The 22,500-nt window shown below is 39.1% G+C and overlaps 1 protein-coding gene and 1 pseudogene across 1 annotated transcript; both read left to right on the forward strand.

The window, feature by feature from the left end:
• The window catches only part of LOC140944661 (uncharacterized), a 3,220-nt pseudogene extending 1,835 nt beyond the window's left edge, over positions 1–1,385 (forward strand).
• A 5,056-nt stretch (positions 1,386–6,441) lies between these two features.
• LOC140943287 (uncharacterized) lies at positions 6,442–10,730 on the forward strand. The gene is made up of 2 exons (XM_073392363.1): positions 6,442–8,282; positions 9,444–10,730. Exons 1-2 carry the CDS (start codon positions 6,593–6,595, stop codon positions 10,598–10,600), a joined length of 2,847 nt encoding a protein of 948 aa, XP_073248464.1. The 5' UTR covers positions 6,442–6,592; the 3' UTR covers positions 10,601–10,730.
• The last annotated feature ends 11,770 nt before the right edge of the window (positions 10,731–22,500 follow it).

Consider the following 22,500-nt stretch of genomic DNA (forward strand, 5'->3'; position numbering starts at 1 on the left):
CTCTCACAGAGTGAGAGCTCAGAAAGAGGCGCAGATGCCTAAGGGTATACCAAATCATTTGTACTCTTTTCCAGAAACTTATGGTGCCCAAGAATGTGGTATGTTAACATTATAAACCAAAACGTTTTAACCAATACTCCATCAATGCCAAATTTGTAATGTGAAGTGAAGGTTATGCAAAAGTTTAACAGACCTTATGGCGGGTGATTATTATTATTATCTATTTTTCTTTCATTTTGCTGGTCAATCATTTAGATCTGGAAATGAAATATTACGTCAAAACAAGTTTTTTATGAGCACCAAAACACAGCTGAAATCAACTCTTGTGGGGGGAAAGTAACTGTGAAAATTGTGATGAACTTCCACAAGGTGCCTTCCATAAGGTCTAGACTTTCCTATCACCCTTACTTGTATCTACCCTTCATGTTTTCAAAATTAAGCAAACTGGTTTCACAACAAAAGTTTTAGTATAGCTATTAATTTCAGTGGAGAAATACAATTTACCAACATTAAAGCTGTAGTAGGCCCTGAACTCAAATGTACTGCACAGCAAGTTCCCCAATTCTCCTTTTTTTGTCCACAGCAAATGATCCTCCTATTTTTCTAAAAAGGATACTTGAGGGTCCCAGAATGAGAGACCAGTTCAATTATTTTTTTGATGAAAAATCATCCAGTTTTGCTGAAAATTTGCAGATGTCATATCTTGATGTGGTTACAAACTGTACTTTACGAAAGACAATTTCCTTTTTTTTTTTAACCTTCTCTGACATTCTTTGCAATTTTGTTTTCTTAAGGACTGCCACTTACCCAAGAGGCATTAAATGAGGTTGCAGAAGTGTCAGGAGTTATGACTGTTGGAGAGGATTTCCTTCCTGCAGCGGTAAGAACTGAATGCGAGCGGATCATTCCAGATGTAGATGGCATCAAACCCACAGATGCTGCAGATACATTTTTATTTTTGAAGGCTAATTATAACCAGGAGCAATCAACTTAACATGATTTTTTTATTTATTTAAGGTGGACATATACATGTAGTGGAACATTGACTATCAATGACATGCAGAACATTATGCATGAATTTTGATTAACAACTCTATGGTCTCGAGTACAAAACCTGAAATTGTTGTTGTTGAAAGAAAAATACATAATTATGTACCCAGATATTCTAAGCGGCAGTTCAAAACTTTCTATTTTAACATTCTTTTATAAATATCCGTATTTTGAGCAAATATTTAAAAACACAACCTTAATAGAACACTTCTGTGGCAAGGTGAAACCAACAATAAAGTTCACGGCTGACTCCTGAGTGTGTCCATTGAACATGTTATTCCCATAATCTGCTGTACATGTGTTGATTCAATTCGCCACTTTAGAAAATACCACAATTATCTTTTTCTCCCCCTCCCCCCCAAAAATTTTGCATAACCATTGTTTTGAGTTTCCCTTGGGACTTAGAATCATCCCAAGAGAAACTGAAAACAATAATTATGCAAAATTTTGGGGAGGACTAATTATGGTATTTTCTAAAGTGGCGAATGGTAATCTATATACAAGTGTACTATCACCCATGCATACTATATTAGCACAGGAGAAACAATTGTGGGCACTGACAGTATCCAATGATAGGAGTAATTTTGTTGACATCAGTGTCAAAGGACATGAGGTTCCTGCTAAGTTTCAAAACCATTCTGGATGCTCTATTGTTTGCACATGTAAACCTAACAAATGTAAAACTTCTTTTCTCATTTACTTTGATCTTCACCCAAAAAAAGCATTGAAGCCTCACTTGGGATTTTTGCTCATCTTCCATTCAACTTTTGTGACTCCTTCTGGCTTGCAGAAGTGATCAAACATAGGGAAAATGACCATCAACAGAACTATATAAATCAGTTTCACTATGTAAAATCAACAGTGTCCCAACCAGTTAAAAAGAAATTAGGCAATAAATAACAAGTAGGGACAAAAAGATCCATGGTAAATAATTTTTTTAACTAGTTTCTCTAGGTTTGTAGCTTCCCTGGAGCCAACAATTGGTTCAATGTTAAAGAAAGCTACCTGATGGTTACTATCACACAAAATTCTTTGTAGAAAATTCAAAGTTGTTAAGTGGTTACTTTTGCCCTAATTAACAAACTACAGTGTAATCCCATGCAGGATGTGTAGGATTTTGAGAGGATGCAGCCCATCAAAATTATACAACTGATTTGTGAAGGAGGTGTTTATTATTCACAGTGAGGGGACTGGTGCAAAAGTGATATTAAACTTAGTAATGACTTGAACCTATCCCACTACATGTAATGTATTGTAAACTTGTTGGGCTCTGCATTAACAGTTAGTGTCTCCCTCTGATATACCTGCTCTGGACCCTTCCCCTAAGATAACAACCAGTCATTCCAAATTCAGTGTAACTGATATTTCCCTAACTTAAGATGTAACATGACATGTAGCCTTAACTCATTCACTGTCAAGAACCTTTTGTACCATGTCACAATAGGCCAGTTCCACTCAGAGGTCACGTGACCTATGCTTCCTTTAAACAATGAGTTGGAAACTTGCTGATGCCAACAATTGACAGAGCACATAAAAATTATCTTACACCCGAAATTTGAGGGGAAATGCATTTAAGGGAGATATTTTATGGCGCTTTGATTTTTCAACAAAGCAGTATGATTGGTATTGGCCGCCATGATGGAGGGCATACTCTTGCCCTCCAACATGGCGGCCAAAACTACTTTTTGCTTCTATCTTGTTAAACGTTTGATAGTTATGCTCAGATGTGCTGTAAACGTTACCACATCATCTTTTCAACATTTCCCTTGAACTTTAAGTGCAAAATTTGTGTTCTGAAAGATGTAATTCCTAATTTTAAAAGTCACATTTTGGTCACGTGACCAGCTACGAACTTACTCATTTTAAGAAAATGGTGCGGGTTTGAAAAACCAAATCACTATTATTTTGTTTAAGATGTGACCCACTAATCGTTTTTCGAAGGCAAAATCATATAACTTTCATTTTCATAAAAACGATGTCACATGACCTCTTAGTGCAAATGGCCTATACTTATTGCATATGTGGTCATTATTGAACCTGTCAATACTTGTAGACGACAGATTTCCACAACAAAAAAAGACTTCACCCTCATCAATTAGATCTGCAGTAGCAATCTCTGGATCATAGAGGGAGTATCTTGAACCCTGAATATCTAAAAGCATCAATTGCTGCTTGGTAATTAAACTTGTGTAGTGCACTAGGCACTGGGCTTTGTCGAAGATTTCTTTAAACTCTGGGTGGGCATCTTCTTTTGGAATGATGCAGTTTCCATCATTGTTTACATATTTTGTGAATTGTCCAGAAACAAACTCTTCTACAGTCACTGGCTCATTATTGAACCTGGAGTAGAAGACTTTGTTATAGGCAAATGATTGGCCAAATTCTTCTGGTACTATGCTGCTAAAACGCTTGGTTAATTGTCTAGCCACAGTGTGCATTTGTACTTGCTTTCTCGTATGGATTTCCACTGTCGTCTTTATTGTGTCTACAATGGTGTTCTTTGACTTGTCATTATACTTCTTTATCACCCATTGTTTTTTACATTGGCTACCACTTTCCGGCATTCCTTTGAATGCATCACAAAATGCTCCAGATGCAAATTTGTCATCATCAACAAAGAGAGTTAGACATTTCTCTGTTTTCCACTCTTTGTTGAGTAGGTCAAATGACTCCAAGTTCAGTACTGTCTTTGTTCTGGAGGCTGGCTTAACAAATTTTCCTGCATTCAGAAGTTGCGCAATAGACACCGAAGCTGGGTAACTTTGTGCAACCTCTGCTGCTTTTGTTGGTGATGCAGGTTCAGTTGCGAACTTTGCACGCTTGGCAGGCTTATTGTGTATCTCACTATCAGCTGACATTGGCAGACTTTTGTATTGATCATCTTCATCTTGTTCTAAATTGGGCACAAATCTAACAAGGTATACCTATTAAAAACAGAAGACAATGGAAGGAGGTCTGATAGGAATAAAGAGAAAACACTATTTAGAAAAAAGAGTATAAATACTGTATTCCAATTTTGATAGTGGGCACTCCATATCATATCTATACTGTTTTAACATATATCACATTTCCAATAATTTAAGAATGCCCCTGGACCCCCTACTTTATTATGCACCAAAAGGCAATTCTACCCCACTAAAATGCCAAAAAGCATAAAGCATACCAAATTCAACGTTTCATTAGGAAAAAGAAACAAACTCAGTCATTTTTCATTTTTTCTCTGTTCTCTCTCTCTCTCTTTCTTTTTTTTTTTTTTTTTTGTGCGAGTGGGGGGCGTGATCTCAATTTGGGACACAAGGGGGGGGGGGGGGCGCCCAAAAAATTTCTTATGAAGAGAGGGGGTCATCATATACTACAGAAGCTACCCATTGAATCCCACCAGCCCCCCATCTCATATTAAATGTCTAGAATAAACAGTAAAACATATTTTCACATAAAATTCATTAGCTGCGTATCGAAAAGTGTCCACAACTGAACCTGAAAGTAAAAATTGTATAAAATTCGCCGACATCTTCGCAAAAGTGATGCGTGTAAGGTGAGAACCATTTCAACTTGGATGTCGTAGTAACAGGCCTTGAACTAATTTTATGAATGAAGAAACTCAAAACAATAGATAGAGAAGCCGTTTCTTGAAAATTAGTATTCAAAATCCAAAAAGTTAATCCTTTTAAGTAATTCGCAAGTGACACTATCTGGATCGTGGATCCGTTCACGCGAGTAAAATCAGCTGAGCACATGGCAAAATTTAACACAAAATCCACCTCAAATCGGAGCGCATTTTGTAATTTTCTTTTAGCGCCGAAGAAAAAAATGGTATAAAACGACTATGAAATACATAAATTCCCTTTCAAATTAAAAACGTAATTTTTTTGGCCATAGAGTGCAAAATGTACCTGAATTGAATTCTCTGAAGGACGATTTCTTGATGAAAAGCTTTCCTTCCTCCGCGGAAAGAAAACTGAGCATTCTTTAGACATTTCTCTTTCTATTTTTTGTCTTTTAACGGTGTATTTTTAACCTTGAAATGCAGAACTCTGACCTCAAAACCACCACATGGTGATCGCGCGGCAGCTATTTTGTTGAAAATGGATATCACTAAAGTTTACAAATATGGTAAAAGCAGGAGCCATAATCGGCTCCTGCTAAAAGTGAATATTCACGAGTATTGAACGCGAGCGACACGTTTCAACCCCTTATGAGTTTCTGGCTGAAACAAATCTATTTGATGCATTTGGCAGTTCTCTCAGTAAACGACTAACAGTTTGCTTACCTTGTCTTTGCGGTGAGGTATTTGGTTTATGTTGGTACATGACGGCCCCTTGTTTGAGACCAGCACATCGCACGAGTTTACCGGATAGCCAAGTGTTCCGCGCAAGCAATCTTGAGGTTTTCTAGCGTCAAATCGTCCCTAGAAAACTCGACGAATTCTCTCGGCTGCACCGGTCGATACGTTTGCTTGTTGTCAGGTTCAGCCGTAAGCCTTTGCACCACGATCTCGCTTGGAGCCGTTCCTTTGCCACCTTTACGGGGTCGTGTTACTTGCTGCGTTCTTTTGTCTGACATTTTCTTTTGAAGGGTCTTCCACAAATGGTTCATTTTTGGTGGCATCGCCAACCAAAGACTTATTCAGACTTAAACAAATGCCTACACTGTTCTACACTATTCTCATTAGGAGACCCAGGAGCCATGTTGATTTGGGGTAAACCGCGCGCATTTTCCGCAGGACACCATAAAAGGCGGGAAAGTTACTGAAATGTTTGGTGCAAAGCATCCTGGTCTATGATAACGATAGGCCACGTGGATATAACGAGTTTTTTTGGATGATTTTTTTTTAATGTTGATTTTTAATGTTGATTTTCGATGTTGATTTTCAATGTTGTTTCCAATGTTGATTTGCTATGTCGGTTTCCAATGTTGTTTTTAATGTTGATTTTCAATGTTGATTTTTGGCATTGATTTTCTCTGTTGATTTTCAATGTCACGGTTTTTCCGAATAAATTTTTCCTATGTTTTTTTATTACTTAATTACAATTTTGCCTTGGTTGATATAACCCCTTTTTTTTTTACCTTTTTCTCGTTTTAGATATCTGTTCTCAAATAATTTTTTACTTAATATAATTTTACATCTTTTTTTTCTATTTTTATCGCTTATGTTTTTTTGTTTCTTTCTATTTTTTATTCTTTCTTCGCAAAATCGTACATATTTTACTATGATAACGTTGGGCCACCATACTACTGTACTCGGGGAACGAGCCGGAACGAGTTGGTTCTGTCCAAAAATCATGGAAGCTAAAAATAAATCCTACCTCGATACTTTCAAGGTTTCTGATTGGACGAAATAAATTATGGCCAATCAGGGACGAGCTTCTATCAAAACACCTTTTTTTTTTGCCGGCTTGGGGTTGGTAATTGCATCAGCGTCTATCATGGTTGCAGGGAATTTTGCTGAAATAATGGCTTTTCAGGGTCATAAAAGCCAGCTCCTTGTTGTTCAGAACTATCATTTGTTTAGTGACAACGGCTGAGAACAAGACTCGCAACGATGGTGTGGAAAACTGGAAAATTCGGCGTTCACAGTGGAAAAACAGTGCGCTCAACAAGGTCTCATCCAAAAAGATCCGAAGGCCTTCTTATCCAAACTACAGTGGAGAACGCTTGCCGCAAAGAGGAGCAGGACGAAGGAGAAAGCATCACTTACTCGCTTGGTAAGCAAAATCGTTGGCTTCTTCCTGAAATTATTAAGACAAGCTCGTTTGATCTGGAAGAGAGAGAATTCCTCGGCCACGGAGACGAAGTCGTTTTAGTTGAGCGGTTCTCGAACGCGGGAAACGAAAAACGTCGCAGACCAGACTGTTTTTCTGTATTCGACTCAAGTAACAGCAGTACTCGCAAATCCAAACGTAGGTTGGCTCGCGCAGAAGACCTTCTCAGTGATATCAAATCAATGAAAACAAAATACGAAGTATCTTACCCGCATCCCGCGGGATCATGGCCACATGAGAGAGAATCAAGTACCAGGAAACATAGAACTCGTCTTGGAGGCAGGAAGAAACATTCTTTTCTCAACAGGACCATTGAAGAAGACTTAAGTGAACTCAGTAACACAGAGACACTTTTCCACATTGATATGGTTGACTTGCGAAATGATGACCAACCAGATAGCAAAATGGGTGTTTCTCTCACATTTGACTTAAAATCACTTATCTGTAATTCTCCAAAGAAAAGCAAAAACTCACTGAAGGCGGAAAATGGTTCTATGCAAGTTAAGAGCGATGAAGAATGTAAAAGGACAAAATTTGGCAAAGGAGAGGCCATATATATAGACAGTGGAGATGGTATGCATGACACCCACCAAAGTTTTTTGGCCATGGCAGAGGAAACGCAGCCAACTCATATGGATGACTGGCATTATCACTTTCAGCCAGTACCAGAGCCACAGAGGATTAGACGGCGTGGAAGGGGACGTGGCAGAGATAGAGGCAGAGGCCGAGGCCGAGGAGGTTACCATGGATATCAAGATGGTAGAATAGTTGATGATGGGACACTTTCATCCTTACGCTGGTCTGCAGACTCTACAGACCCTCTTGTGACCCCAGTTGAGCCAGTCAAACCTGTTAAACCTGTTAAAATTTCTTCTCAGTGGGTGTCTCTTGTTCTTCAACCCCAAGACATCAATCCAGAGTTTTTGCAGGAAACATGGGGAAGTATGTACAAGGAAGCTGGTTGTTTCCCAAGGGCATTTTTTGTCAATGTGACACCTGAGATCCTCAGTTCTAGTAGCAAAGAACTTTTTGTCTTGTTACGACTGGCCAAAGATGTCTCAGAAAATGTTGCAGCAGGAGTGGGAGCCAACATATACCTTGTAGGTAATGACGAATATACCAATGAACTAGTTCAGAAAGAGTTCATTTCTCACATCAAAGCAAAGACTAGCAAGACAGAAATCTGGTCTCTTAAGGACATAGTGGATGCTGCTAAAACTTGTTTCCTGAAAAGCATTACTGATGAAACTGAACCTAAGGAATGTAGGAAATCCACGTTTTCTCTTGGAGTATTCACAGAACTGTTTGGATGGAAATCAGAAGCTTTGTCATTGGAGGCTGCACGGAAAGAGATAAAAAAGTCTTGCATTGAAAAGACAAATAAGTCGCACAAACTGGTCACTATGGCAACAGCTGACTGTCAGCATCAGACAGAGTGTGGAATATGCTTCATGCCTTTTGAATGTGAAGGTAATTATTTGGCTTTTCCCTGTAAATTATTTTTGTTTGAACCCTTTAAGTTCTAATACAGTGGAACCTCTATATAGCGAAGTCCTTAGTATAATGGAGGATTTTCTTTACCCCAGTAATGATAAAATATATGGAAAAGAACCTTGATGTAACGAAACCTCCTTTAATGTAGTGAACATATTTTGCCAATCCCTCGGCCTTTCGTTTTATCGAGGTTCCACTGTATCACCTTTACACTGTTTTCCACTAAAGTAATAATAGCTGTAAAAGTTCAATTTTCTGACAGTAACAAGGAGGACATGATTAAAATCAAGACAATGTATCATCGAGGAAAGTTTTTCAGGAAACAGTTCCTCTTATCATTTTCTTAATGAAAACCTTGTCAATGTGGCCATATTAAGTACAATCAAAGACTTGACAACCATCCATTTCCTCTTAACACTTCCATACATGTTACAAGAATAAAATGGATATCAAATGGAAATCAGTAATTGATCTTTTATCAAATCCTCCTACCTAATTCTTTAAGGAAATGTATCTTGTTCTGTCTGGAGAATTTATGACTTTTGTGGTTACTAGGACTGAAAGTTTAACAAGCTTTTTGTGGGCCTATCAATAACAAAATAATGAACATGTTTCCTTATAAAAACAATGACACGAGGGGATTCAGCAACAGATTCAAGACAGGATTTTTTTAAAAATAATAATAATGATGAGGATGATAATTAATAATAATGTATATGAATCTTCTGTCAAATTTTTAATGAAAAGTTTCACAAGCAGTAAGATCAACTCAACTCAACCCAAACGTATAACAGTAACAGACACAAGGTTATTAATTAGGCTTTAAAATTAGTACTAGCTGTCAAGCATGTCATGCCCAAGTGAAATATGAACTAGAAGCAGAGGCACAAATAATGATGATGATGATGACGATGATGATAATAATAATATTTAATAATAAATATGAGTGTTATGAGTGTTCAACTTGGTGCTTATCAGAAAAAACCAGTGATGATTGAACTGGCCTGGTCACATATATACATGTACAGCTGTATTGTGTCAAAAGGTGAATGTTTTTAAAAGCACTGAATGCAGAGCTTCCAGTATAAAACTGAATCTTAAGGTGTGGTTCTGATTCTTCTTTTCTTGTGATTTCAGATCCTATTGATACTCTCCCCTACACCTTCCTGGTCAGTTGTGGCCACAAGTTCTGTGATGACTGCTGGAGAGGGCACCTAAAGACTCAGTTACAGCAAGGCCACACGGATATAAGTTGCCCTGGATACAAGTGTACTGTTGCAGTCGATGACGTCACCTTGATGTCCCTCTTGCCAACATGGTATGGCAAGTTTGTGACTAAAAAATTGGATAAGACCCTGGAAATTCACCCTGAATGGAAGTGGTGCCCTGAAGACCGGTGCACTTTGGTTGTCAAGGCAACAACACCTCAGAGTACAACAGACATGTGTGATGAGCATGTAAGCCCTCCCCAGCCAGTCCCAGTGGTGTGTGTCTGTGGCAGCATGTGGTGCTTCAAGTGCCAGGAAGATGCCCACTGGCCAGCGACCTGTGAAGAAGCTAAAACATTTAGAGAGAACACCAAAGGATATGCCAAAATGGTCGCAAGAAACCAAACTTCACCACTGATTACAAGCGTGCAGATCAAAAACTGCCCATTTTGTCATTATCCAATACAAAAAGGTCCTGGTTGTAATCATATGATGTGTGGTCTGTGCAGTAAGGAGTTCTGTTGGTTTTGCCTCGAAAAGTGGTCATGGGATCATATCTGCAAAGAAAAGGTGGGGCACAATGAAGTGGAGTTGCCAGTCGATACAAAGCATTTGAGGTCTTATGAACACTTAGCAGTAACAAGTCGTATGGCTAGGTCAACCAGTGTGATACGAAGAATCAACGAAAAACTGGAAAAACTTGACAGAGGACTTAATGGTTACAGAAAGCTACCAGCTGAGGTCAGACGAGACACAGGAAAGAGTGGACGGCCCAAAAAAGAGCTAAATCATATGCTCGAGAACAACTCTTTGGATGTCTTGCGAGAGGTGTTCAGTTTTAAATTCCAGGCTGTTCTTGCCGTAGAGGGCCTGGCAATGGTTCTGAGCATCTCAAGAGATGCCCCAAATAAAAGGCTGGCATTGGAATTTGAAAGGCTGGTCTTTATTGTCGAGCGGCTGGATGACATGTTGAAAGACTTCAACAAATGCCATCATAGAGGGAGACTGGAAAGGCTCAAACTTTTCTTAAAATTCGGTAAACAGTCCCTCATAGTCGTCAGTAAGAACAAAATTACCGTTAACTGAAGACTGAGTGCAGATGAGTGATATCAGAAAGCAAAGTGTCTGAGTATTTCTTGAAACAACACTCGTGAAAGCCGTAAACGTTTTGTCAGTTGCCTTGATTACAGTTTTGATAATAGCAAAATATATGTTCTAAGGATATATCAAATATATTTGACATATCCTTAGAACGCTGCGCAAAGAGGGGTACAATCAGTCAGAAATAGACCTTCTCTTTAGTACAATAGTTCTACCTAATATTAATTACGCATTATCTGTGTACGCCGCGTCCGAGTCCGATCTTATACCTGTACAATGTTTCTTAGACCGGTGGTTTTAAAGGAAATATACGCCTAAGCCTGTAAGTCTTTATGATTTCTTAGAGAGGCAAGACCGTAAAATTTTCAGAAAAGTTTCTAATGCTAAAGGACATCCTCTTTTATCTATTATGCCTCGTATTAAACCGTCCAGTTACAATCTTAGGAAAGAAACTTGCTTTAAACCTAAGATTAACCCTATGCCTTTTAAAAACTCTTTTATTAATCGTTTAGTTTTTAAATGTGAACTAGCTATGTAATATACTAGATTTTTTAATTCTTACTTTTTACCTTTTTAAAATTTCTTACACTTGCAACAAAAGATATGTATTTTTATCTTTTGATGAAAAAAGACTTTATTCTTCTTCTTCTTCTTCTTCTTCTTAGGAATCCATACGTAGATTACCACGTTATCAACATCAATGAGGAAGATTAAAGTTTTATATTAAAATTGAACGTTTATTATGTAGAAATCAGTCTTAATAAAGTGGTTTTACAATAGTGTGATGAATCTCAGATTTAGATGAATACGCAGAAAAAAAGGACGTTGCACTCCACTGCAGGTAATAGAGTAGAATGGTGATGATCACACAAAAACGAAATTCAAGAAATTGTTGGATTAGGTCGATTAGGTGGGGTAAATTGAAATAACAAAATGAAAAATGTCTACTTACCAAACATCAATTTGGTGGTGAAATATAAGAGACATGAGGCTCGGATGACTCAATACAAATCTCTCTAAAATTGGCTTCGATTCTACGTGTTACAATACAGGTCAAACTTCGGGATTTCATGGAGTCATCAGAGCATAACGCTCTTTATATCTCACATTTTAGCCTGCGTTGCAGCTGGACTTGTTACTCGAGGTCCTGACAGAGAACTCATCAAGAATTTAGACTGTGTGCGACGCAGGCTACCGAATTTTGGCAAATGGGTCGTTTTCATCCTGATCTTTCCCTGAAATTCCCAGTCAATCTCGTTATTTTACAGTTCGTAATTCGTAACTCTTCGTTACTCTTTAGCTCTTGAATACAGAAGATAATTGAGATGAAAATAGTAATAAAAATACGGACTGGTTTGACACTTCGGCTGATAGTTGTGAAAACGGAAGACAAAGTGGCTATATAACGTTAGTTGCTGTTTTTTTTTTTTTTTTTTTTTAACTTATGGTTTTGTTACTTTAGGATATATATAGCAATTGAAGCTGTTTCCTGTCACCTTTTGGGCGTCCTTAAAAGTTGAGACGACTTCAAACGCGAAATGAGATTTAAACTCTTTGGTATGGCGTAGAATTAAGAAACGCTTGCGATGACGACCACTCACCTTCGTCTCTCGTTTGTTCCAGGAAGATCTTAGATAACTGTGACCTCCGTGACCAGGTTGGTGTCCAGCGGTTTCAGTGAAAACAAGGGTTTGCGTGCGGTGATCAGTCTCGCGGGCTCATAAAACCTGGTCTCTGTCCGTGTTATTTAAGGTTCTCTCTGTTCCAGCGCTCAGTTGTTCGAGGCCAATAATGGCTAAGCCCATGGCCCAGGGGCCGAAAGGTCGTTTTTTAGAGCATCCAAAAAGGTCCAAAAATCAGACCAGTTAGCGGAAGAATTTGCTTGGTGGGCGTTCAGTTTTATAGGCAGTTTTTACGCTGGCTGTGTGCTTTCCACAACCACACCCGAGATTTTTTAACTGATGGTGGTGGTAAAAAGGGCTTGGGAATTTGCATGACAAATATTTTGAAGGGGCTATCCTAAAGGTTCCTCGGTGGTGGGAAACTTTTGAAAAGAGTCCTGATGAGTGATGGGGACGCCTCTGCCTCCTCTACAGGCTTTCCCAAGTCAGTAAGTGGGGATTGGGGAACTCGCGAGCACGCGAGACAAGCGAGAAGTGCGAGAGAGGAATGATGGGAACAAGCGTAGAGCGCGAGTTTCGCTTTCTCTCCCCTTCCCATCACTCCGCATCCTCGGAAACCCAGGGGCAGTCAGTCGGGTCGGGAAAAAAGGCGCGACGAAAGTTTTCAAGTACGGGCTTGAAAACTTTCGTCCCGCCTTTTCTCCCGACCCGACTGCCCCTTGGTCTCCGAGGATGAACACTCCGTTCGTCCCCTCTTTCCCTGATAATTAACTCAAATTTCCCCCCGTGATCGCGAGCGACTGGGGACGAGGCAGGACACAACTGCAACCAAACATGCTAGGGAGCCGACCATTTAACCGTTGAGGGGGGGGGGGGGGGGGTGGGTGATTTTGAAAAAAAATTTCCTGCAAGCGCTTGTCGGAAGAAAAAAATTGCATGCAGCACAAATGTAATAGAAAAAAAAATTCTTGCGCTGCTGTAAGAAAGAAAGAAAAAATGTTGCAAAGCTATTTCATCATTCCGGGGGTCTTTAAAAAATCGCAGCAAAACTGCAACCATTCTCTTCCCTTGCTCACTTTGAACTCTGGATTTGATGATGCTGCAAAATTATTGCTTCATATGTGCAATGCATTATTAGCTTATCACAAGCAGTATTATAAATGTGTGCAAAGCAGACTAGGTGCAGTAGACGGTTCCCTTCCCATTGTGTTCCCAATGGTGCACCATTTTATTATGGAACAACAACAGTGCCTGATGGAAGAGGTGGTTACATGTAAGCAGCTATGTTTTAATACCCTTTATGTAATTAATACAGGCAACCAAAATTGCTATAGGAAAAAACCTTTCTTTTCTTTTTCACCCTTAGGTTGGTGCAGCATGCATACTGTAATGGGATGCGTACTCAAAGTAATCGTCAGTTTCCAGATGGGGCTCCTTTGATACTCATTATTAATGTTGAGTTTCTTGCTGCCTCTGGTACACTAGCCTCAGAGAGTGATTTCCCTCAACAGATCAAGTTTCTTGAGAGAAGGTATTGGTACAGCATATTTATTTCCTGTATTTATCTATTCACTGAATATCCCAAAATTATATGAAAATAGTGAGAATAGTAAGATTGAAATGTGATGAACTCCTGCTTATGATTACTACATGATATCATCAAGTATTTCATTTTGTTGCTTACAAGGTACTGACATTTGTCCCCTCCCTTTATTGCAGTTACACACTTTATGGTCTTACATTTTATGTAAGACACAGGCAGCATTACACTTGCAAGATAAAGCATTTTGGAAAATGGGTCCATTATGATGGACTTACAGAGAAGCAGTGCCCAGGAAGTGGCCTGTCTGTACAGCACATACTAGCACAACTTGGAACACCATCACATTGCTTTTACAGGGGCGGATCTAGGGGGAGGATGCAGGGGGTGCGCACCCCCCCCTCCCTGAGATGACCTGCGATTTTCTAATACAACTGGTATTCTGCAAAAAAAAAAACTATGTGGTTTATTGGTGTTGAAGTAGAGCAAGAGACGAGTGCACCCCCTCCTAAAAAAAATCCTGGATCCGCCCCTGTTTTGTGCTCAACTTTGAGGTACTCAATGTAGAAGTGGACTGAAAAAAGGCTGAGCAAAAATTATTAGAGCTATTTTTCAATTAGACCATGATCAACTAACTTCAATTTTGCTTTCACATTTGTTTTGGATATTTCAGTCCACTTTTAAATTGCAACTAATGATTCTAGCAGCAATTACCATGCTATGAGCATTTCTGAACTGCTTTTTGCTATTTTGGCTATTTTTTAAATTAAGAAACTAAACACTTTCACATCTTCCTGTGGTGCATCACTTTATTTTGACGTAATAAAATGAGTGTAAAGAATGACTTTCCGAAAAGATAGCTATACAATAATGATTTTGTATAGCTTTTAACATTTTAAGGCTTTGCACCTCCATATTAGAACTATTACTGCAATGACCACAATGTAAGTGTAAATACATTTTGTATATGTAAACACATGACCCTTTTTTGAAGAAAAAAAAATTCTGCAGAGAAATGAGGAGGGAAAAAAAATATCCTGCAGAGCATTTAGAAGGGAAAAAAATATCCTGCTCACCAGATTGCTAGAACAAAAAAAAATTCTTGATGACCAGAAATCACCCACCCCCCCCTCCCCCCCCAAGAGTTAAATGGTTGGCCCCTAAAAGAAGTTCTTTTGTTGCATACATCCAAAAAACCGGCTGCGAGGGAGACTAGGCACAACCCCGTTGCAGTTTGGTCCATTGTTTGGTCCTCTCACCTATCAACCAATAGAATTTGTTTTTGTTTCTTCCAATCAAAGTGCGTTGTGATCGTGTCTTCACCATTTGACTTCCCAACTAGGGGAGGGCTGTAGTATGAGTTTTGTTCGTTTCGTTTTGCTGATCCGGTGGAAGACTTGTGAATGAAACAGTTTTGGAGCATTTTCCCCGATGGGTTTTTGGAGAATTTTACTGGAGTGCGAAGTATGTTCGAAACTTTCCTTGGTAAACGCATATGTTCATATGTTGGAGAGCTAGAGAGCGTTAGTAGTGACGCAGTGATTTTCGAGCTTCTGAGGTAAGATGTTATTTGCAGTTCTTTCAAAAAGCTTCTTTATATAAATAAGTATTAGAGACATGGTACAGATAAGCTCAAGCTAAGCTAGCTCTTGTTTTTATAGATCGTGAAGTTGTGAGCTTTTTTGATTTTGCTGCAAATTATAAGTTAAGTTAAGCTTACATGTATTTACCGAACCGGGCATGTAAAAAGTGACCGTAACAAGAAAAAACTGAAGCATTGTTCATGGGTATTTTGAAGTCTTCCTTTAGAAAATGAGAACCAGTTCAAAGTTTAGGCTAAAGAGTTTCCTGCATATATGAGGGCCCTCAAATTAGCAAACTTTAAGGGATTGGTACACTCATTCAGGCAGCTGACTGCATGACTCTCTGCAAGTGGCTAAGAATAATAATGCGGAAATTCAATGTGGACGTGTTTTGCTTTTGATTTGGAAGATTATACTGTTAGACTTTTTTGGATCAAAATTCTGCAAGAAAATGTGAGTACGGTTTAGCCTGCTTTCAATTTTTAATTTGGTCAACTCTCTAAGACTGGGACACTTCTGGGATCAGAAAAAAGAGTCTGTCTTAAAGAGATGTCCATCTTTAAGAGAATCATATAAAGCAGGGTTGTCAGAAAGTTTTGAAGTAGATACGGATATTTTAAAACGCCATCCATAAAGAAATGCCAAGCAGAGTAGCCAGCCAATACTAACCAAATAGTCGGCGATTTTCGCCAGCAGCCGGCTACTTTTGACAACCCTGATAAAGGGAGTAAAGGAAAGCAGGAACCAGCTCTAGGTGTCCAATTTATGGTGTAGTGAGACGTCCATTAAGGGATTTTGTATTTGAAAATTCAGCATGAGAGCTACAGTAGTCCTGGACATGCTATCATGCTGAATTTCTATACATACAAATGTAGAAAGAGGCCTTTTTGTGGGTGTGTGAGGGTACATATGTCCCTAGACTGAACTTCAAATAGTTTCAAATAGTTTTGCGTTTTTACGTTTCGGTATTCAGCCCATTGTTAATTGTGTTTGTTGTCATTTAGTCTTCTGTTGCTGTTTCAAGGCCAGGTTGCTTATCAGAATTTTGCCCTATCAGAGCCTCTAGAAGGTGGGCTACTTCAATGTTACAGTTAAGATGTTAACCTGCAAAAAAATGATGATACCAGTGAGGTTAATGTTTTAACCCTCACACATTGAATACGTTGTGGCCTGCTTAAGGTCAATGCTTTAGTTACTCTTTTTAATTTATGGTCATTTTCACATAACTTCTAAATTTATTTGGTATGCAGATTTTTTTTCCCTGGGAAAGGGTGTCTGTACAAACTGTTGAGGCCACCACATTGTTATTGACCATTGTGTGACATAGCATCTCACGTGAGAGTTAAACATAAATGAGAAAAATAAGTTTTTTAAGTCAGGGCTGTAACTTTTCAAATCCCACCATTATGAATAAAAATAAGTAAGTTAGCCATTCTAAGCAGGAAACGATAAGCGTTATTTTCACCGACCCCTCCCCCAATCCCTCTGCCCCTAAAAATAAAGTGTGACAGTACATGTATAACGTGGCTGATTTGACCTAACCAGAAATTGCAAAAATTATTGTCGCTCTGTGGGTCATAGAACGCTGTTAACAAGCAGTACATTTCTCAGTTCTGGTTCTTAAAACTAACAAAGTAAATTAACTGTCCTAGTGAATATATACATAACTTTTTTTTTGATGTGTTGATCTACAAATATGAGCACATTTCCCAGAACACTCCTTTCCTGTAAGGAATGGGATTTCACATGTAGAGCAAGAATTGCAATAAGATAAAAAGAGACATTGGCCATCACATTTTAAACGGTTTAAACTTCAACAGAAAGCAATGACAAACCTCAAAGCCACCCATCCTACCATCTTTTGTAAACTGCACTGAAAAAAAGTGCCAATGATAGCTTGAGAGATGTCTTTGTTTAATGGATGTACATACACACACAGCAGCTACACACGCACAGAGATTTGCAATCACGTTTTGGAAGGGAAAAAACTCATCAAAAGGTTTAAACTTCAACAAAAAGTGAAGAAAAACCACAGAAGGTACTCATAGTAGGATCTTTTGAAGGAGACGATGAAAAAGCATAGTATGCTAGCTTCAAGCACATAGATCTCCATTGAATCTCTGCCTTTGCTTAATGTCCTTTATAGCTAATAATTTATAGTGTTTATCACCATATTAAGTAAAAACAATGAAAATTCCCGGGGGAGTTTTCGCTTACATTTGTCTAATAGGTATTGATCTGAAATAAGGTCTAAGGGTCAGGATTTGGAGAGCAAGACAACACACCCCCCACTGTCCCACTGTGAAGTCCCAGGAATACCCCCCACCCCCAGATTTGTCAGTTAACAATTATTGATAGCATTCAGATTGCGAACAAGAAATGCTGGAGGGGTACTGCCTTACATTTGCCTAATAGGTATTGGCCTGAAATAGGTCTAGGGTCAGTATTTGAAGAGTAGGATGGCACATTCCCACCAGGAATTGCTAGAAATACGCACCAGAGAAAAAATCAAAGGCATTTTATGAACTGGGCCCACCTTTCATGACAAGCCAGTTAATAATAAGGTGAACTTCTAAATACTCTTCGCTGTACTGGGTTGTTCCAGAAAAAATCCACACCCCCACGAAGGAAGGCATGCTGGAAAATCTCACGGGAGGGAGGGTTAACGGCTCTGGAAATTCAGACGTGAGGGGTGCTCTGAACCTAAAAATACATCCTCGGGGGTAACTTTCGATTTCATCGATGTTTCAATCGCTTCAATCAGTAAGTTTTCAAAAAATTGCCTTGCCTTTTCAAATTTTATTATTCTTTCAAACTACACACCTCTTACCACATTTATTTTAAGTTTCCATCCATAGGCTCGCCCTCATTACTTTCGTAGAAGCGACGTGCGATAACTCGAAGATATCAAGAAAAATCACATAATTCATAGAAAAGCGTTCAGTTCAAGTAAAGCAAACAATGATTTTACCTTGAATTATACATTTTTCCAAGGTTAATACTAGTTCAGGGTGATTTACCACAAAACAGGCCTTACAAGTACATTTCGTAAGCGTGGTTGTTCGTGATTGTTAGGCAGCCATTTTGAAAGGCAAGTGTTGTGGCAAGTGGTTTCACAGATGGCCTAAACTTATGTTACGAGAGAAGGGTGTAATGTAATTTACATACCGCCACTGTTGCGCTTACCAACTAATTTGCATTGTGACAACTAGCACTTACGTGACGGGTGCCAGGGCGGAAATGACACGTTAACTAGGCTCTTGCACTGTGAAAAAGCGAGTGCTTGCACCCGTCGTGTAAGTGCTAATTGTCATAATGCAAATTAGTTAGTAAGCATAACAGTGGTCACAGGCACTGGACGAAAGCGAGACGTGCCTCAAAGTCCAGCACAAATGGCTCGATTTAATGGGGAAATTATGGATCTTTTTTCGAGCTGATCTCCTGAAGAGGAAGAAGAGGTTTCCCTCTTGGGTTGGAGCTGAAAAGTTTGCAGTGGATTTGAATTTTGGCCAGAAAAACCGCATTCTTGTTGCGACTGGTCCAGGACCTCGACAGATCGAAGTGACCAGCCTTCACTTTGTTCTATGAAAGAAGTAACAGTGGTTACGCAATAAAGCCAAAAAAAAACGGTAAACCACAATCAAACACCAAAATGCAGTAGAATATATTGCAGGTAACTCTTTTTTATTCATTTCATTTAAGAAAAGGAAGGTTTAGCGTTATTTAGCGTTTGCAGACCTCAGTAATATATTTCTCATACAAAGTCTCTTATATTTTCAACGGTTGCCTGTAACGCGACACCAGCGCATCACCTAGCTATGGTATGTAAATTACATTACACCCTTCCCTCGTAACGTGAGTTTGGGCCGCCTGTGGTGGTACAGCGCATCATGTAACATCGCGCTAAGTGTCCTTTTTCTTTCTTTCTTGGTCATTTTTTATCGACAAAGAAGAGAACCATTTATTCGAGAAAATAGTTAGCTTTGAGCTTTATTGTAGTACAATATTGCTGTATATTTTGCCTGTTCTAGAAAAAAAGAGAAGTTCACTCAAATATGAGCTTATTTGCAAAAAGTGTAAGCCTGTTTAAGAAGATGTGAAAATGGAATCTTAACGTTCACAACAAACACAGAATTCACGGAAAATTGAGACTTATTTAATAAACAGATCATCTAAGTACCTAAAAAGATTCTTCCACATTGAGTGTAAAGTAAAAACACGGTGTCTAACAATTTCATGGAAATCCAGTTGGGTGGGGGGTCTTTGAACTTGGAAATCCTGAGTGGAGGGGGGCTCAAGCAGTTTTAGAAATCCAAGTGGATGGGGGGGTCAAAAAACCTTGCCTTCCATCATGGGGGTGTGGATTTTTTCTGGAATAACCCATTGCATTTTTTTTGCTTCTGAAAATAATAACCTTTTTAAGAACCTAAATGGCCTTAACTTGTGCTAACTACCATTTCCATAAGAACCTGTTTAGGCTAACTTGGTTTCCAAGTTCTTAGTCGTGGGGGCAGTACACTTGTTCTTAGAGTTACCATTGACCTCACTGGCATATAAATTTGAGTTGGAGTGACAGACACCTATGTCTCCAAAGAGAATTCTGAATGTTGACTTATCTGATTCTTACCTGAGTGGGATCTTGTTTACTGTGGGTAATGTCGACTGAGATATCGGTTGATATAGTGGTCGATATAGCGGTCGACACTTGGTCGATAGTCAGTCGACACTCAGTCGATAGTCGGTTGACACTCGGTCGACAGTCAGTCGATACTTGGTCGACACTCGGTCGATACTCGGTCGATATAACGGTCGATAGTCAGTCGATAGTGGGTCGACACTCGGTTGAGACACGGTCAATAGTCGTTCCAGATGTGTCTCGGCCAATACAGCTTTTCGTTCACCGACACTTCGCCGACTTTTCGCCGATAGTTGGTCGATACTTGACCGATGTATCGGTCAGTAATTGGTCGAGACTCGGTCGATGGTCGGTCGACACTTAGCATTTCCCACATTTTTTGGCTTGGAAAACAAGAAATTAGAAAGCATTTTCTAGCTTGGACCTAACTGTTTTTTTAAATTGTGTTTCTGCTTTTTTAATTTCAAACTTCAATGTACTTAGCCAAAATTCCTGAATAATAGCTATTAGTCATTTATCTAGCCTTTTCTTTTAATTCATGTGAACGGGATTTAGCGTATCTGTATTGATGCCCACCACCTTTTCGCAGACGTTTCCTCCCCTCGTTTTTTTTTTTTTAGGGGTGGGGGTTTCTCGCTACGCGTAGCCGGCTAGATTGAATCATGAAGAAGTCCGCTAAGTGAGAATGATAGGCCTTCAGCTTCTTGTTATGTGATTTATTCCCACCGTGTAAGGCCTATATCTGGCTGATTTTTCCTATGCCGAGAATTTTTCAACCGACTCAGAACTACATTGATGAAAAAATGTATTTACAGTTCATTTTTTTAAACTTGTTTTTCCTTAACAAGTTAAGATAATATTAGTGTTAACGCGGCGCATACTGTTTTCCTTTTATTGGATGACCAAAAGTGACTTACCATTCAATATTAATTTCTGTATACGCATGGTCGTCTTTATTTTGAACACAATATAAATATAAAGCGAAAGGACAGAGCAAAAGGACAGGACAATGTAACGAGAACGTATGAGTATTTTCCTTGCTGTAAATTGAAATCATTCCCACAATAAGTGAATGTGTTCAGTCTGCTGGATATTTTTGTCACCTTCCTCGGCGCATTATCAGCGCGTTTTATCAATAACTGATCGTTAAACAAAGGACTGTTCCCATCTTCAATGCAGAAATATATAAGTTTAATTTGTGGTCTCAACACAAACAAGAACTTGGCGTGATGAAGCAGGTCAAAGCCTGATAATAAAAGATGTGTATTCATCGCTCTTAAAGCATGTCATGAACTGCCGTTTCCTATTCATTATTCGTCCACTTCAGGACTGCAGGAGCAGTCATTTCATTCGTCCTTATTAAGTATTCTTCGACTGCGGGACCACAGGAGCAGCAGATTCAACTTAGGCTGAGACAGGTTCTGTTTAACAGCTAAAACTCAGACAATCGGTGATGATACAAACTGGAAAAAAAGGTTATCATGTCCTTAGTTCCCAGTGCTCTTCGGTTCGCTTCATAGAGTAATCACACCTCGCACTGTCACATGTTCCCCCATCGCATGATAACAGTAATTAATGACGTCTTTGCTTAAAAAAAAAAGCCATTGGACTCACCTGATAAATTAACACATGACTGATATTCGAACGACAGTTGACCGATATACCACCGACAGTTAACCGATATACCACCGACAGTTCACTGATATACCACCGACAGTTCACTGATATACCACCGACAGTTGACCGATATATCACCGACATATGACCGAAAGTAAGTCGAGGTGCGTCGTCGAAATATCGACCGATACTCGGCTGATAGTCTATCTTACTATCGACCGACTATTGGCCGACTATCGACCGACTATCGACCGATTGTCGACCGACTATCGACCGACTGTCGACCGCTATATCGACCGCTATGTCGACCGATATCTCAGTCAACATTACCCACAGTAAACAAGATCCCCTGAGTGTACAGAATTTTTTCCATAAATTTTAGAAGATAAGAGCCTGTTTCAAATTTTAGGCTTAACAGGTTCTTATATAGAGGAGGCTCATTTTTGGCCTAACAGGCTCTTAGAATCCAGGTTCTGAGTCACAGGGTTTTACTGTATGCCAAAAGTTTCTGTGTACTGCCTTAAGTGGGCCACAACATATTCAATGTGTGGGTATGAAAACATTAACCCTACTGGTATTAACATTTCTTTGTAGGTTAACATTTTAACTGTAATATTGAAATAGCCCACTTTCTAGAGGCTCTGATAGGGTAAAATAACTGATAAGCGACCTAACCATGAAACAGCAATGGAAGACTAAATGACAACAAACACAATTAACGATGGGCTGAAAACCAAAAAGCAAAAATGCACAACTATTTGAAATTCAGTCTAAGGATATATGTACCCTCACACCCACAAAAAGGCCTCTTTCCACAATTGTATGTATTGAAATGCTGCATAATAGTGAGTCCAGGACTACTGTAGCTCTCATGCTGAATTTTACAA

Source organism: Porites lutea, chromosome 7, assembly GCF_958299795.1.
Source record: "Porites lutea chromosome 7, jaPorLute2.1, whole genome shotgun sequence".
In the NCBI taxonomy this organism is placed as follows: Eukaryota; Metazoa; Cnidaria; class Anthozoa; order Scleractinia; family Poritidae; genus Porites; species Porites lutea.